Source organism: Bos grunniens, chromosome 2 (genome assembly GCF_055505025.1).
Source record: "Bos grunniens cultivar Pamir isolate PY7600 chromosome 2, Bosgru_T2T1.0, whole genome shotgun sequence".
NCBI lineage: Eukaryota > Metazoa > Chordata > Mammalia > Artiodactyla > Bovidae > Bos > Bos grunniens.
The window spans coordinates 43,203,403-43,222,372 of record NC_141166.1 but is presented as its reverse complement, the minus strand read 5'-3'; the positions used below and the strand labels follow the sequence as shown (position 1 = coordinate 43,222,372).

Below are 18,970 nucleotides of genomic sequence, written 5' to 3'. Positions count from 1 at the left end.
GACAAAGAGATATGTTGGAGAATAAAGTGGTGGTGTGACTTCTACTTGGAATTTGTAATAATTTTTCATTCAAAGAGTTTTAAGGCTATTAATTTCACATCACAACTCTCCATGAAGCAAGTAAAGCATTTTTATTGTATTTGCCCAAGTTCATTGTTCATAAGACAGCAAAGCCAAATTGTTAATGGAAGCAAGCTATCTTGACGAATCATGGCCTTCTCAAGTTTCATGCTGAGTCCCCTTGATAACATTGCAATCATTTTGATCCCCAGTTTACTACTAGGCACAATTCCTTTGTTTTAGGGGGAGGGGCTCAAATGTAATTAATTTTCACTAAATGCCTTAAGGACTATCGATGTTACTGAAATGTGCAGATTAATACATTATTTATTGTTAACTATCATAAGTATCTGTTAATTATGAAGCTCTATCATGGAAGAAAACTTGCCATGTATCTGAAAGTGAATACCTTCCCCTAAATAATTCTTTATGTTTTAATAAGAATGTATTGGAAGCAATTTCATCAATAATGGAAGATCCAATTACTGGTCTTCTAGATTAAGGCATTCTTTTATTGCAAGATTTTAATGCTGGAATGGGAAGTTCAAACATTGTCAATGAAATCTCAGACTAATTAAATGATTATAGCCTAAGGAGAAGGGTATCTAAGACTCCACTATTAATCTTCCCAAGAATAGCCTCTATATGTGATGAACAGATGGAGATACACACACACACACACACACACACACACACCTTATTTCAAAAGAAAAAACTGTAAGGAGTTGTTTGAAGGAAAATTAGTTTAACTTTTGAATAAAAAAGGAAGGATGATACTGTATTTCTTTATGGAGCCCTTTTTCAGCTTCTTGCAGGGGGAATAGTTGTATTTTAAAATGCAGTGGTGGACTGCACCAAATGAACTGTCCTAGAGCTTCACTTACTCAATGTTTAGAGTTGATGTAAAAACACCAATGACAATAATCATCACCAATGCTTTATGAGTACCTGTCATACGCCAAGCACTCTTCCATCCTCATTTTATCCAAATTTTACAGATTAGGAAGCAGGCACAGGAAGGTTAATAACTCAAAAAATAAGTGGCAGAGTGGGGGGTATTGGAATGTCTCACTGCCTCTCCACTTCATCATTCACCATTAATCCCTACTCTCTATAGAGTGTTTTATTCTCTATTATCTGTTGCAGCACATGGTCTTAGTTGCTCTGCAGCATGTGGGATCTTAGTTCCCTAACCAGGAATCAAACCTGAGTCTCCTGCATTACAAGATGGATTCTTAACCATTGGACCACCAGGGAATTTCCATATTCTCTATTATCCTAATCATCTGCCTTGCAGGGAACCAGCAGCAGTTCTCAGCCATAGGGAAGAGGCAGAAACCTATCCAAACAGTCCTCCAGAAAGGACTTTTTGTTTTACAGTGAGTTGAAGTGAGTGGACTTCCCAGGTGGCTCAGTGGTAAAGAATCCACCTGCCAATGCAGGAGATGTGGGTTCAGTCCTTGGGTCCCACTCCAGTATTCTTGCCAAGGAACTCCCATGGACCAAACATCTTGGCAGGCTACAGTCCATGGGGTCTCAAATGAATTGGACACAGCTTAGCAACTAAACAAGAACAACAACATGTTGAAATGGGACTTTCTACTTAGAAGACTGAGGCAGTGGTTTCAGTATTTTAACTCTATTTTGAAGAGGTACCTCTCCACTTGGACACTAGCTCTCTACTGCCCTTCTCTTCATTTGTTTCACGACCATGGGAGACGTGGTGGCAGAATTCCTTTAAATCTTTAGACTTGGTGTATGTGTTCAGTGTCTTCATAACACTGCATTTTTTCTGGATGGTGAGGAGGAACAGGGGATATGTCTGAGGATTGATGGAGCCAGAAAACATGGCCCTGAAATTTCCCTCTATTCTATATGAGGAAGGCTTGCAGGTTCAAGTCAAGCCCGTCCAAGTCAACTTGGAACAAATAAATCTTCAAAAAAGCTATAGCATCTTTTCAAAAAATCTTTCTGTGATATTTCTTTTGGAGACATCTAAGGAAAAATTTAGCACATGGAACTTTAAGAATACTTTTATTATCCTACCTTAAATATAACATTTCTCATGCAAGATCCCTCTTTTGGTACCTTTGATAAACATTGTATCATGTTTCTAGAAATTTGTGAATGTCAAGTTCATGTTTCTGATGGGAAGATAAGTTTATCAGTATCTTAGAGAACATGGTGACTGAACATAGAAGTCATAAGTTTAAAAAAATAAAGCCTTGCTACTAAAGTTTGGGAAAAGATCTATTTCTTGGCATCTGCAGCTAATCTAAATGGGCCTGGAAATCATTGAAAAATTATATTCAGTTTACATTCAGATACTCAAAATGGGACAAGTAAATGCTCAAATTTGGACATAGTCCATCTCATGACTGATACCATGTGGTATTCAGAGATCACTGTCTCAAACAGTTGCTTAAAATCAGCCACAGTATCACATCAGCTACAGGTGAAAATGTGAGGAGTCCTCACTTTGGAGATGACTTCAGTGGGATGGAACTACTGAGGTACTGATTTTGATTAATTACTCCCTTCGTATCATTCCTTCAAGGAGACCTCTACTTTAAGTGGGAGCCTAAGAAACAGTATGATTTGTATAAATGGTTAGGCTAAAAATACACAGAAAATCTTCCCCTTTTGAAAGCTACAGGATTCCCAATGCAATGGCAACCTAAGCTGGAACTGCGGAGAATGGGGGTGGGGAAGAAGGAATGAATGTGACAATTTATTGTGCTCACATATAATCTTTATGTGCTAAAACCTTTATTCCAAGTGTTTGGTTGGCATTTAGTGCTGATGCCATCAGTTGACTTATAATAATCCCTCGTAACCAGTAACCTCAACCTTCCCTCAGACATCTTGGACATATAAAGGAAATGAGAACCCTAGCCAAGATCCTTTCACTCAGAGATTCAGTTCAGTCAGTTGAGTGCACCTATAAGTCCTTGTAAGGATTTTCCTGATTTCAAATCCTCATCTCTAACATCAGTCTTTTTTTCCCCACCACTGTATCCTGTTTATTCCCTAGAAATAAATAAGAAAGTTGTTTTCAAGCCTGAAAATCGCTGAGTCCACATTTACAACCAAGACTCAAATGCTTTTCTGCTTTTGTTTTTTTTGTTTTTTTTTAACCACATCCAGTAGAGTTAGGCTATAATTTTGGCCAGCATCAGTTGACACTTCTAATTTGTGACTTCTATTTATGTAAAGTGAATTAATTGCCAGTTCTATTAATCCTGCAAAACCCATGAATCCCTAATGTTCAGTTTGCTTCAAATGAGTAACAGTGTATTTGTTCCTTCTCAAAGATGACTTCTTGCTGAGCTCCTTTTAGATAACATGCCTTATATCTTGGATGATTTATTCACTTTCATGTTCCCTAGAATTTATTGCTAAAGGTTGATGTGAATACTTACAGTTTGGGCTCTAATATAATCTCCTGAATGGCAATTAATAAATAAAAGATGATTACTATTGTTGATAGAGGAACTAGGCTTCCTCAGATAGTTTTCATCTTCATGTTTTTCCCAAACTTCATGTCAGATCCCTAGGGAGAGATGGTGTAAAATATTTTCTGTAAACTCCAAAGCTTTTACTGTTGCTTTAATACTCCCACACCTCTCTGTTGCTTTTTGTTTTCTTGTCAGAAACAATCTTATTCAGTTTCTGTTTCTTGCACTAACTTTCCTTCTTAGGACTATAAGAAATACACCTCTTTGTAGATTTGGTAGCAGTGTATTCTTACTATTTACTATTTGCAAAGTAGCACCTGAAATTTGTCCCTGAAATTTCTTATTTTTTTTCCTCCTTAATCCCATCTATGCTGCGTATCTTAATGATACACTGTTACCTATAAAATGGAATGTTTATTGTCATCATGTATATTGTTAAAGTGCAAAATTGCCTCCTGTAAGGTAATGGCAACCCACTCCAGTACTCTTGCCTGGAAAATCCCATGGATGGAGGAGCCTGGTAGGCTGCAGTCCATGGGGTCGCTAAGAGTCAGACACGACTGAGCGACTTCATTTTCACTTTTCACTTTCATGCATTGGAGAAGGAAATGGCAACCCACTCCAGTGTTCTTGCCTGGAGATTCCCAGGGACGGGGGAGCCTGGTGGGCTGCTGTCTATGGGGTCGCACAGAGTCAGACACGACTGAAGCGACTTAGCAGCAGCAGCAGCAGCAAGGTAATGGGAAGCTGGAAAAACAACATCCAGTTTTTGCATTTTTGTCTGTTTAACTACACCCAGGGCTAATCGAGACTAATGGTCTTAGTTAGAGATAAGGAAACGAGAGACCATTTGAAGTCGCTTCACCATAGTCAAGTAGAGGGTGGAGGCCAAGTACAACTTTGGACAATATAGAGCAGAAAAGGCGCAGTGGGGCTTCCTGAAAACAGTTCCCAGCTCTGATGCTTATTAAGCGTGTATCTTTAGACCAGGTATTTCTCTGCCCTCTGCCTGCGTTTCCTCATCTGTAAAATGGGAACAATATTGGCAGTAGCACTACTTCCCTGGTGGCTCAGAGGTTAAAGCATCTGCCTGCAATGTGGGAGACCTGGGTTTGATCCCTGGGTTGGGAAGATCCCCTGGAGAAGGAAATGGCAACCCACTCCAGTACTCTTGCCTGGAGAATCCCATGGATGGAGGAGCCTGGTGGGCTATGGTCCACAGGGTAGCAAAGAGTCGGACACGACTGAGCGACTTGACTTTCACTTTCACTTTCAGTACAGGTAAACCACTTACAACTGGGCTAAGCGCTCTCTGCATTGTTCGCTATTAGCATTATTGTCATTATTTTGACTGTTTTTAACATATTTACAATACATGGGATGGTGTATTTTGTTTTTTAACTCTATGCATGTCTATACAGGCATGACGCCTTTGCTGTACTTCTTTTCTATTCCTTGTACTACCTAGTATTTTCTTAAGCAACTAGTGATAATATTTATGGCAGCAGCATTAGTAGAAGCGAAAATAGTGATCATAGTCAGAAATGATAGAGCTGTTTACTGAGCCTTACTATGTACTAGGCATTGAAGTACCTACTTTATGTTCACAATCCATAAGATGTACTCAATCTGTATCTACTAAAAACTGTAAGGTAGTCTATTTCCAGAAATGCAAGTGTAGCCCCTTCATGACAGTAATCTTTGTAACTGGAGACGATTGTGAGCTTTGGCCCTGGTGGAAAAGAGCCCTGCTAGAATTCCCTCCATCTTTAAAATAATCCTTGTGCTGCTGGTATTTATATAGCATAATCCTGTTACACACAACTGCGAGCCTGACTGTGGGTGGGAATGGAGATCAAGGCATGAGTGAAAAGTGCCAGGTAACAGAGCAAGACAAACCGTACAAATGAAAAATACTATATATCAAAACACAAGTTATTAAACTCCACCTAGGCTTTTTTGGAATATTATATCATGCAAAGAAAATTACCCCATTTCCTAGATAATCAAATAGAAATACATATGGAACAGTAAGCATTGACACAGAAAAGTTGTTTTCTTTCCTTGCTTTGCTTTTTCTGTCGACTAAATAAATTGCATTTACTATACAGGAATAGTGCTAGAGTATGATAAAGTGTTTAAGGACAGAAATTAAAATCACTTCAATGCTGTTTGATTTTTGTGCATATTACATTCCTTAATAACTGTAAGAACAATTTTGGAAATAATAAAAGCTACAATGTATGGGAGTGCTTAGAATGAGAACCGTGAAACACTTAGGTACTCGATGTGTGTGTGGCTATGTGAGTGTGTGTATACACACTCTCATACGTATAATCTCTAGAGAGTGCTACAGCTTTTCAAATTCATGTATATGTGTATGTGTGTGTACATAAATATATATATACATATTTATTCTGTATATAACATGTATTATCATTTTAAATCTTCCCACATCTTTATAGAAAAGCAACTAAGGCACTAAGAAGTCAAATATTTGCTCAAAGTCACAAAAAGTGGCAAAGATGAGGTTTAACACCAAGTCCCACCCCCTTAACATCCCCACCCCTGCCTTTTGAGATAGAACAACAAGCCTTCCTACTCCATCAGGCTGCCTTTAGGGGAAAGGTGACCTTTTGCCCTTTTTTCTTTTTTTTCCAGATTCTCCAAGCAAAGATTTTGGTCCAACTCTGGGTTTGAAAAAGTCCAGCTCCTTGGAGAGCCTACAGACCGCAGTTGCCGAGGTCAGGAAGAATGAACTTCCCTTCCACAGGCCTCGGCCACACATGGTCCGCGGCCGGGGCTGCAACGAGAGCTTCCGAGCAGCCATTGACAAATCTTACGATGGACCTGAAGAGTTAGAAGCCGGTACGGCGACACGCTTGCTGAAATGGTTTCTTCCTCTCATTATTATAAGCGAATCATAGGCACGAATGGGTGCTCAACCACAAGGAAAAATGATTTAAGGATCACAATTATATTTTTGATATTAAAAGTAATTCATTTTCCTGATATGTTTTGCCCTTTGGCTTAATGAACACGGAATTGGATAACGCAATATGCAATTTATTTTACAGGCCAACCACTGAAGAATTGTTCTCCTTCAATTTCCTACAAGGACCAACTGTCATTTGCCCTTAGGGTAGCAGCACTAAGTATGCATTTCTTGACATTCTTATTCAAGTCATTAGAAGCAGCCTCAACCCAAGGACTGACTGCATTAATTGCATTGAAACAGCCGGGTTATAGCTGCACTCAGAAACTTCTGGAAATAAACTCACCCTGTTTGTTTCCCAGCATGTCGGCATTCTGAGCTGATCAAGGTTAACAAGCTGCTTTCAGAGAGATCAGCGTTTCAGTCCATATCAAACCTTTTATACTCATGGCTAAGCAACCAGGGCCCTCCACTCCCAACAGCAAAAGCCCTGCGTAACCAGATTTAGGCAGTTGTCTCTTCAAAGGGTACATGTAGCCACGTGGCAGGGTAGAACTCCTGAGTGCTTTGATTTGTTCTTCTCTATTTTAACTTTTCTTGAAATACTGACAGAGGAGCCCCTGACTGCATTGATTTTTTTTTTCCTCTTGTGCAGATGGTCTGTCTGATAGGAGCTCTCACTCTGGTCAAGGAGCTCTGAATTGTGAATCTGCCCCTCAGGGGAACTCTGAGCTAGAAAATGCAGAAAATAAAGCCAGGAAAGTCAAAAAAACGAAAGAAAAGGAGAAGAAGAAGGAAAAGGGCAAATTAAAAGTCAAGGAGAAAAAGCAGAAAGAGGGAAATGAAGATCCAGAAAGGAAAATAAAGAAGAAGGGATTTGGTGCCATGCTAAGGTAGGGACCTGCTTTTGAAGGCAAAGTTGGGTTACTTTGCTTTGGTTTGGTTTTTTCTCTCCTGATGAAAATACTTATTTGTGTTCACTCAAAAAAAAAAAAAAAAAAAATGCAAGCTTTCCTTCCTTAACAGCTAGATGCCTAAAAATATTTTTTTAATTGAACTATACTTGATTTACATTGGTGTGTTAATTTCTGCTGTACAACAAAGTGATTCGGTTATAGAAGAAGAATATATATATATGTGTATATATATACATATATATATACACACACACATACACACAGACACATACACACATTCTTTTCCACGATGGTTTATCACAGGGAATTGAATATTATTCCCTCTGCTGTATAGTAGGCCATTGTTGTTTATCCATTCTCTATATAATGGTTGTATTCACTAACCCCAAACTCTCAGTCCATCTCTTTCCCACCCTCCCTCATCCTTGGCAATAGCAAGGATGTATATGAGTAACAGACTCTATGTACAGGAGTCTGTTTCTGTCCCATAGATGAATTCATTTGTGTCATATTTTAGATTCCACATATACATGACATCATATATCTGTCTCTCTCTTTCTGACATACCCTGCTTAGTATGATAATCTCTAGTTCTAGCCATGTTGCTGCAAATGGCCTTATTTCATTCTTTTTTATGGCTGAGTAATGTTCCATTGTGTATACATAACACATCTTCTTTATCCATGCATTTGTCAATAGACATTTTGGTTGTTTTCATTCTTGGCTATTGTGAATAATGCTGCTATGAACATAGAGGTGCATATATCTTTTTGAATTATAGTTTTGAATAGATATATGCCCAGGAATGGGATTGCTGGATCATATGTAGATGCTTAAAAATCTTAACTGGTGATTTTGCGTGCTCCTTTTCTGCAAAGACAGAAGGAGCCTTCTTGGTTGGCTTCTGACACTGGTGATGGCAGGAAGCTGCCATAAACATGTTTTGCTGGAGGCATGGGTAGTGCCCAGAGCCTTTGGTACCAGTGCATTATTTGAGTAAAGAAAATGCTTCTTCGTCAACATAGGGAAAGCAAGAGGCAAAGGAGTCTTTTACCTGTGACCTCTAGAATACAGCCTTTGAATCAGAGACGACAGGGTAGATGAACCATACCCTACTCCCACTATGATTCCAGGTGTGTCCGTGGCCAGGTCTGTGGGCACATCAGCCATCACCTACAGAGGCACTGTGGTGTAGTGGAGAGGGCATTGCATCTGGAGTCAGAGGGCCTTCGTCTGAACCTATCACCTTCCTACACAAACTGCTGGGCATCACACATGTTAAGTACCATCATACATGTTAAGGCTCCTTGAGCCTTGCTTTCCTCAGTTTCAAAATAAGACTGGTCCACTGCTGTCTAACTCAGTGAGACTGTAAGACAGATGTCATAGGCAGCCAGTCTATTGACTAGGCATGGCTCAGCCGGGTGCAATCAGAAACCAACTTTAATTCTTCTCCAACAGCTACCTTCATATATGCCGTGTATATGCTGTCAAGATGTCCACAATTTGATAAAGAAGCACCTCTTTCCATTACTGCCTTTACCTCTATAATATCCCATCTAAGAAAATCTCAATCTCTACCTTTCTGTTCCATGGGCTGAAGATGATCATGGGAGGTGATTGTTGATGGGCAAGTTTTGCATCTCTTATTAAACCCTTAAGAGATGCCTTTCTTAAGAATGCTGAGTGGTATTTGTCATCAGATGTTCTCAGTTAAGGATCTTCAACTGAAATTTTAGTGAAACAGAAAGTTCCATTCCATATCTGTTATTCATATATATATATATATATATATATATATATTCTCTCTCCCTCTCTCCCTCTCTCCCTCCCTGTTTGTGTGTGTGTGTGTGTGTGTATACGTACATGTGACCTTGAAACTGCAAAGTGACATTTAGGGACACACATAATCTAGACACGGGACAAATCTCTAAAAAACCCTTGTTTTCCCTGATGGTTTCTATGGTTTTATCTATCCATTTACCAATTAAAATGTTAAACTTGCCCTTATTCTGGGTAACTATCATGACTGCTATTAGATAATCATCCTTGATAATAATGATAACACAGAACTGTAGTATATTTAGATGAGAATCGCCTTTGCAGTCGTGGAGTTCAGAGATTAAAAATGCAGACTGTATTTGTCACTCTGATGCCAACCCTGGCTTCTGTGCTTTCTCTCTAGGTAACATTGGGCAAGTTACTTAATCTCGTTCTGTGTCATCTAAAAAATGGGAATAACAATAAAATCTATTATTAAGAGAATTATAGCTGCTTAATTATACGTAACTTGCTTAGAACAATGCCTGGCAAGTAACAAATATTCAATAAATGTTCATTATCACAGTAAGTAGAATAATGGCTTCCCTAAAGATTTTCATGTCCCAATTTGTAGTACCTGTGAGCATGTTATATTGCCTGGCAAAGGAGAAGTGAGGTTGCAGGTAGAATTGAGTTTTCTGTTCAGCTGGCCTTAGGATAAGGAGATTATCCTGAATTTCCACCAGTGGGCGTATGGCAAAAACAAGGGGTCTTAAAAGTGGAAGGGCTTCCCCGGTGGTACAGTGGATGGCAATCCACCTGCCAGTTTAGGAGACATGGGTTCAATCCATGTTCTGGGAAGATCCCACATGCTGCAGAGCATCTAAGCCCACACAATGAACCTGAGCTCCAGAGCCCGGGAGCCACAACTACTGAAGGTCAGCACCTAGAGCCCATGCTCTGCAACAAGAGAACCCACCGCAATGAGAAGCCCGCATACCGCAACTAGAGAAAAAGCCCGTGCAGCAACAGTTTCAGCACAGCCAAAATTAAACAGATAAAAAAAATTTTAAAAGAAGATGTGACTGTGGAAGATACAGAGAAATGCAATATGTAGCTGGAGGGACTGTGAGCCAAGGACTGTGGGCAGCCTCTAGAAGGTGGGAAGGACAGAGCAATGGATTCTCTCTGGAGAACTTCCAGATGGGAACACAGCCTGCCAACCCATTAATTTCAGCCCATTTTTGTTGTTTAAGCCACTCAGTATATGGCGGTTTTTGCAGCATCAGTAGAAAAACATATTGCTATTATCATAATTATTAATACTTTACAATATTAATTTATAAGGTTAAAAAATCCTCTTTAAAGTGCTAAAGAAAAATACTATAAAGATTTAACTACAGTAGTCTGTAAATAGAAAAACTATTATAGCTTCACATTTCCCATTTTCTAGAATATTACTAAATTAAACTTTAACTCTGTATTTTATTTCAGATGATGTGAGTTGGCAGGTTCATACTCCACTGCCCAGAATACAGAGCTGGCTCTTCCTGTCGTTGTCCAATGTTTGCTGTGTTTTCCTCTGATAGAAATCACAGGTCCTAGATTCTTGAGACATCTAGTAATTCAGATTTTATTTCCTTGCCCTATTTTAGAGAAATTAAGATCTGAAAGATGGTGTTTGATTTTATCTCCGGTGTAAAAATAGCAACTGTTTTCCGTAGCCTTTTGCATCCGAGTTTGTGAGCATATTGGAGATGCTGCTACATGCACATTTTCAACAAGAAAGAACACAAAAGCTGTTACCATTAGCCAACAGACTTTGCTTTAACTCTCATCTGTTGTTCAGATGCTATTGACTTAGTTACTTATTTAAAAAAAAAAAAAATTGATTGCTCTAAGGATCTCAAGGAGTTAGATATGTGGTTTAAATATGTATAATTTTGTTCCGGTATCTGCACTTCAGACACCCTCCAGAACATGGGGCTTTAGTATAGATTGTGTAGCTGTGCCATGTACAATGATACTTGGCCAAGGGTGTGAGCAGGGACCAAATTTCTGCCTCCCTGTCCTTCCCTCACCACACATCATGGAAGTGTAATTGTGGTAGCGGTAGCTTTGCTCTTGCTCGTGGGAAGTTAAGTGTCGTGTGCTTTTCTGCTATTCTCTGGTCGCTTTGTGTTGATGCCATGTAATAGCACAGTTTAGCTCAGTTAATTTAACCTATTTCCTATCATTTTGAAAAAATTATGGGAGATCTCATTAATTCATACCTTTATATGTATTGTCCGGCTCTAGTATGCTTTGTTGATTTCGGAATTAGTTCCTTGCAATTTCACCTATGGCTCTTACATAGGCTATGACTTATTGTGGGAAAATATGCAGCTTAAGAACCTACCAATTTTGGTAGTTTCCCTCTATACTCTGTTTTACCTGCTGTTGAAAGAGAATTTTAGAGGATCAAGGTGCTTACATTTTTTTCATTTTGTGTTTCTTGTATTCTTCATGGCACTACCCTGCAGAAAAGACCACCAGTGAGTGGCTCCTTGCAACCAAAGAGTGAAGTCCAAAACCCCTCAATAAACAACCTCATAGCTATCAGCCCTATCCACCTTCCTGGGGTCTAACAGATATTTTCTAGCACTAAAAACATATATATATAATATCCTTTGGCTAAGAAAATCTTGCCCTGTTTATAGTAAAAACCCAAAGTCAGTCCTTGATTTCTTAATTATTTAATAAGCTTGTCAATCCTTATATTCTTGAAACTGAATTCTGTCAGTTTAATTGTGTTTGAAATCCATTCCTTTACATCATAGCCACTATCATCTACTCTTGGTATTATAGACCACTCACTTTAAAAGGCTTCAGATGGTCAGCTTGTTCTGGACCTAAATGGAAAGATTCAATGTCCATCAAGTACCTTCTTCTATACCATTGGTGTGCCCAGGAAACTTTTTTGATTGATTAACAAAGAACAAAGAGTAAAACCTGCTACTAAGAATTTCATTTCTGTCTTTTAGTATTTTGCCCATACTCATTTGATCACTAACATCGTTGAATGCCTCCTCTTTGTCAAAAGCGTTCATAATTATTCTTCACTTACATCAGATCAGATGAGTTGCTCAGTTGTGTCTGACTCTTTGCGACCCCATGAATCACAGCGCGCCAGGCCTCCCTGTCTATCGCCAACTCCCAGAGTTCACTCAGACTCACGTCCATCGAGTCAGTGATGCCATCCAGCCATTTCATCCTCTGTCATCCCCTTCTCCTCTTGCTCCCAATCCCTCCCAGCATCAGAGTCTTTTCCAATGAGTCAACTCTTCGCATGAGGTGGCCAAAGTACTGGAGTTTCAGCTTTAGCATCATTCCTTCCAAAGAAATCCCAGGACTGATCTCCTTCAGAATGGACTGGTTGGATCTCCTTGCAGTCCAAGGGACTCTCAAGAGTCTTCTCCAACACCACAGTTCAAAAGCATCAATTCTTCGGCACTCAGCCTTCTTCACAGTCCAACTCTCACATCCATACATGACCACAGGAAAAACCATAGCCTTGACTAGACGAACCTTTGTTGGCAAAGTAATGTCTCTGCTTTTCAATATGCTATCTAGGTTGGTCATAACTTTCCTTCCAAGAAGAAAGCATCTTTTAATTTCATGGCTGCAGTCACCATCTGCAGTGATTTTGGAGCCCCCAAAAATAAAGTCTGACACTGTTTCCACTGTTTCCCCATCTATTTCCCATGAAGTGATGGGACCGGATGCCATGATCTTTGTTTTCTGAATGTTGAGCTTTAAGCCAACATTTTCACTCTCCACTTTCACTTTCATCAAGAGGCTTTTGAGTTCCTCTTCACTTTCTGCCATAAGGGTGGTGTCATCTGCATATCTGAGGTTATTGATATTTTTCCCAGCAACCTTGATTCCAGCTTGTGTTTCTTCCAGTCCAGCGTTTCTCATGATGTACTCTGAATACAAGTTAAATAAACAGGGTGACAATATACAGCCTTGACGTACTCCTTTTCCTATTTAGAACCAGTCTGTTGTTCCACGTCCAGTTCTAACTCTTGCTTCCTGACCTGCATACAAATTTCTCAGGAGGCAGATCAGGTGGTCTGGTATTCCCATCTCTTTCAGAATTTTCCACAGTTGATTGTGATCCACACAGTCAAAGGCTTTGGCATAGTCAATAAAGCAGAAATAGATGTTTTTCTGGAACTCTCTCGCTTTTTCCATGATCCAACGGATGTTGGCAATTTGATCTCTGGTTCCTCTGCCTTTTCGAAAACCAGCTTGAACATCAGGAAGTTCACGGTTCACATATTGCTGAAGCCTGGCTTGGAGAATTTTGAGCATTACTTTACTAGCATGTGAGATGAGTGCAATTGTGCGGTAGTTTGAGCATTCTTTGGCATTACCTTTCTTTGGGATTGGAATGAAAACTGACCTTTTCCAGTCCTGTGGCCACTGCTAAGTTTTCCAAATTTGCTGGCATATTGAGTGCAGCACTTTCACAGCATCATCTTTCAGGATTTGGAATAGCTCCACTGGAATTCCATCACCTCCACTAGCTTTGTTCGTAGTGATGCTTTCTAAGGCCCACTTGACTTCACATTCCAGGATGTCTGGCTCTAGGTCAGTGATCACACCATCGTGATTATCTTGGTCGTGAAGATCTTTTTTGTACAGTTCTTCTATGTATTCTTGCCATCTCTTTTAATATCTTCTGCTTTTGTTAGGTCCATACCATTTCTGTCCTTTATCGAGCCCATCTTTGCATGAAATGTTCCTTTGGTATCTCTGATTTTCTTGAAGAGATTTCTAGTCTTTCCTATTCTGTTGTTTTCCTCTATTTCTTTGCATTGATCGCTGAAGAAGGCTTTCTTGTGTCTTCTTGCTATTCTTTGGAACTCTGCATTCAGATGTTTATATCTTTCCTTTTCTCCTTTGCTTTTCACGTCTCTTCTTTTCACAGCTATTTGTAAGGCCTCCCCAGACAGCTATTTTGCTTTTTTGCATTTCTTTTCCATGGGGATGGTCCTGATCCCTGTCTCCTGTACAGTGTCACAAACCTCATTCCATAGTTCATCAGGCACTCTATCTATCAGATCTAGGCCCTTAAATGTATTTCTCACTTCCACTGTATAATCATAAGGGATTTTATTTAGGTCATACCTGAATAGTCTACTGGTTTTCCCTACTTTCTTCAATTTAAGTCTGAATTTGGCAATAAGAGGTTCATGGTCTGAGCCACAGTCAGCTCCTGGTCTTGTTTTTGCTGACTGTATAGAGCTTCTCCATCTTTGGCTGCAAAGAATATAATCAATCTGATTTCGGTGTTGACCATCTGGTGATGTCTCATGTATAGAGTCTTCTCTTGTGTGGTTGGAAGAGGGTGTTTGCTATGACCAGTGCATTTTCTTGGCAAAACTCTGTTAGTCTTTGCCCTGCTTCATTCCGTATTCCAAGGCCAAATTTGCCTGTTACTCCAGGTGTTTCTTGACTTCCTACTTTTGCATTCCAGTCCCCTGTAATGAAAAGGACATCTTTTTTGGGTGTTAGTTCTAAAAGGTCTTGTAGGTCTTCATAGAACCGTTCAACTTCAGCTTCTTCAGCGTTACTGGTTGGGGCATAGACTTGGATTACTGTGATATCGAATGGATTGCCTTGGAAACGAACAGAGATCATTCTGTCGTTTTTGAGATTGCATCCAAGTACTGCATTTCAGACTCTTTTGTTGATCATGATGGCTACTCCATTTCTTCTGAGGGATTCCTGCCCTCAGTAGTAGATATAATGGTCATCTGAGTTAAATTCACCCATTCCAGTCCATTTCAGTTCGCTGATTCCTAGAATGTCGACATTCACTCTTGCCATCTCTTGTTTGACCACTTCCAATTTGCCTTGATTCATGGACCTGACATTCCAGGTTCCTATGCAATATTGCTTTTTACGGCATCAGACCTTGCTTCTATCACCAGTCACATCCACAGCTGGGTATTCTTTTTGCTTTGGCTCCATCCCTTCATTCTTTCTGGAGTTATTTCTCCACTGATCTCCAGTAGCATATTGGGCCCCTACTGACCTGGGGAGTTCCTCTTTCAGGATCCTATCATTTTGCCTTTTCATACTGTTCATGGGGTTCTCAAGGCAAAAATACTGAAGTGGTTTGCCATTCCCTTCTCCAGTGGACTACATTCTGTCAGATCTCTCCACCATGACCTGCCCATCTTGGGTTGCCCCATGGGCATGGCTTAGTTTCATTGAGTTATACAAGGCTGTGGTCCTAGTGTGATTAGATTGACTAGCTTTCTGTGAGTATGGTTTCAGTGTGTTTGCCCTCTGATGCCCTTTGCAACACCTACCGTCTTTCTTGGGTTTCTCTTACCTTGGACGTGGGGTATCTCTTCACGGCTGCTCCAGCAAAGCACAGCCTTACCTTGAACGAGGGGTATCTCCTCACCGCTGCCCTTCCTGATTTCAACGTGGGATAGCTCCTCTAGGCCCTCCTGCGCCTGCGCAGCCAGGGCTCCTTGGACTTGGGGTACTTACATAACCACCATTTAGTAAGGGCCTTCTTTACATCAGACTTCCCTGATACAAACAGAGACCTGCAATGCGAGAGACCTGTGTTTGATCCCTGGGTCAGGAAGATCCCTTGGAGAAGGGAATGGCAACCCACTCTAGTATTCTTGCCTGGAGAATTCCATGGACAGAGGAGCCTGGCAGGATACAGTCCATGAGGCACAACTGAGCAACTAACACTTTCACTTGCATCAGGCACTGTTCTAGGCACTGGGCATACAGCGATAAATCGCTTCTTTAATGGTACTTTTTTTTATCTTAAAAAGGGAGGGAAGAATCAGAGACTTTTTAATTTCTTGTGGTGAGTTTAAGTCAAAACAAAACAAAACAAAACATGTGAACTGCCTGTAACAGTGAATTTCCCATGGAGTGATGGGATGTTTGCCTAGGATACATACAACTTGAAGGAATCAGCAGTCAATTTATATCGTGCTGAACAAGATCTCCAGGCCATGGCTCTTGTGGAATTTATATCTCAGTGAGGGAGAGAAAAATGAACAACTCACTCAAAATCACTGAGATTATTTCAGGCTGTATTAGGTGCTAAGAAAAAGGTAAAATCAGAAGAGATGGTATCATTGCACCTTCAGCCACTGTCTACCAGCCTGACAGAGTATGCACCTGCCCAGGCCACACTGAATTTCCAGCAGCTACATTATCAGAACTTAGCACACCAGGGTACTCATGCCAGATCACTTTATGTCTGCTTTTTTTTTTTTTTTTTTTTAGCATATGAGCATGGGAAGATTATTTTTAAACCAATTTCATATAAAGCTGTAACAGAGAGTCAACCCAAATTGTATCTGTTTTAGTACATATGATACCTGAAGTATCATTTTGAAGGTGATGATACTTCATATCTGATATAAACATTTTGAAGGCAGGTGGTCTATGATCTGAATGGTGAACTTGATTTGTAGCTGTTTATATTAACTCTGTTTCTCCCAGCCCACCAGTTGGATATTTTTTTATTATTTCATCTTAACCCAGCTAATGCAGGTATACACTGGTTTAGTTTCTACAACAAAATACCTAAATCATGAACCCTAATGACAAAGGTATTTTTTAGAACACAGAGGAAAAACTTTTATTTCTATGCTTTGGAAATGGGAAAGCATCTGTTTCATCCATTTTGTACCAAAATAGACTACAAGCATGCCTCGTTTTATTGTACTTCACTTATTTTGCTTTGGAGATGTAATTTTTACAAATTGAAGGTTTGTGACAACCCTGCATTGAGCAAGTCTATCGGTGTCATTTTTCAAATAGCATTTGTTCAGTTCATTTCTTTGTGTCACATTTTCATCATTCATGCAATAGTTCAGGCTTTTTCGTTATTATTTATCTGTTATGGTGATCTCTGATGATCGTTAGCCTATTTTAGCAATAAAGTATATTTTAATTAAGATGTGCATTGTTTCTTAGACATAATGCTACTGCACATTTAATAGACCACAGTATACTATAAACAGGGCTTCCCTGATAGCTCAGTTGGTAAAGAATCCGCCTGCAATGCAGGAGACCCCGGTTCAATTCCTGGGTTGGGAAGATCCACTGGAGAAGGGATAGGTTAACACTCCAGTATTTCTGGGCTTCCTTTGTGGCTCAGCTGGTAAAGAATCCGCCTACAATGTAGGAGACCTGGGTTGGGAAGGCTACCCACTCCAGTATTCTGGCCTAGAGAATTCCATGGACTGTATAGTCCATGGGGTCACAAAGAGTCAAACAGGACTGAGTGACTTGCATTTTACTTTCACTTTCATACTATAAACATAACTTTTATATGCTCTGGGAAGCCAAAAAAGTTGTGTGACTTGTTTTAATGTGATATCATTGCCGTAATCTGGAACCAAACCCACAATATCTGCCTGTAAATATCTTATTGAAACTAGGGAAGCTCTATATTATGACATCTGCTGTGAATTATTTAAAAGAGAATACTCCTACACACATACACACACACACACAAACACACAGACACCCTCGTCCACCACCACAAACAACCCAGACATCACCACCATCAAATTAACTCTTAACTGAGTTGAAAATCTGCCAGTTACAAGCTCTGTGGCCTTCATTAATCCCTTGGAGTCTCAGTCTACTCATAAGTAAACTGGGGATAATAATGTATACTCTCTGAATTGTTGTGAAGTTTAAGTTCAGCAGTTTCTGTGAGCAAAACACTCAGTGTGGTTCCTGGCCTAGTAGATTTCCTTTCTTGTCTTCCATCAAGGGACCAAACCTCAGACAGCCAACCCTCAGATATTGCCTTTCACTTGTAACCCACTAAATTTTGCTTTCATTTTTCTCTTTCCCTCTAATTGCTGTTGTGTATTTCAGGCAGACATGCTGTCTTAAGCCTGGACAGTTTTGTGTAGGAAATTCTAAGAAGTAATGATAAAACTGAAATCATTCACTCATTTATATTTTATAAACTTTGGGTCACCCTCTTCTAAATGTAACCATAAACTATTTTCAAAGGTTATTTCATCTCTTAATGATGAATAACTTCATATCAAATTAAGTCAGAGAAATTATCTACTGCTAAATACAAATAGAAAATGAACTCAGATGGAGAATAATTATTTTGTTTTGTTTTGCTTTCCTTTTTTTTTTTTTCCCTTGTCCAGTATTTCAGACCAGAATGTATGGATGGGTTTCAGACTTGATATTCTTAACCCATGGCTCAGAGTTATTTCATTGGACTGCCTTGGAAGTTGTCTTATAATACATGACCCATAAAGATACATTTTGACTTGATTTTTAAATTAGGTTAGATAGACTGAATACTTAAGTCTCCAGGGAGCATGACATACCTGTCATACTTTCTTCTCCTTACCTTGATCCCATAATGGCTGTTACAGGTCTCGTGTACAATAACTGTAATGCACTCATGCCCGTCATTACCTCTTTCCAGATACTGGTTGTGAAGTGTCTGGTTATCCCTGCAACTTTATGGGTGTGAAGGGTAACCTAGCTTATGCAGCCAGGCCAGGGAAGTTGTAACAGTCATTTCCCCAAAGGCAGAAGGCCCACCACAGACTAGCGTTAAGGTGCTTGGTTTCATGAAGTAGAGGCCAGTTGGAAACATGAAATTTCAGATGAAAAATGAAAGCCAGAGTAGGTCAGAGTTCATAATTCAGCTTCCAGCTGGATATAGAAATACATTGAAAACACAGAGATTTGTACATCAGGGTAAAATGGCTGCATATATTAAATCTGAAAGAAATATAGGACTGTGACAAAAATAAATA

At 39.7% G+C, this 18,970-nt stretch overlaps 1 protein-coding gene across 13 annotated transcripts in view; it reads left to right on the top strand.

Moving 5' to 3' along the window:
* PARD3B (par-3 family cell polarity regulator beta) overlaps nucleotides 1-18,970 on the top strand; it is a 1,159,019-nt gene that overhangs the window by 808,846 nt on the left and 331,203 nt on the right. For all 13 annotated transcript variants that reach the window (XM_086344421.1, XM_086344496.1, XM_086344507.1 and 10 more), the window contains 2 exons: nucleotides 6,180-6,386; nucleotides 7,109-7,346. In XM_086344421.1, the coding sequence (XP_086200547.1) occupies nucleotides 6,180-6,386; nucleotides 7,109-7,346 (445 nt within the window). The remainder of the gene's footprint in view (nucleotides 1-6,179; nucleotides 6,387-7,108; nucleotides 7,347-18,970) is intronic.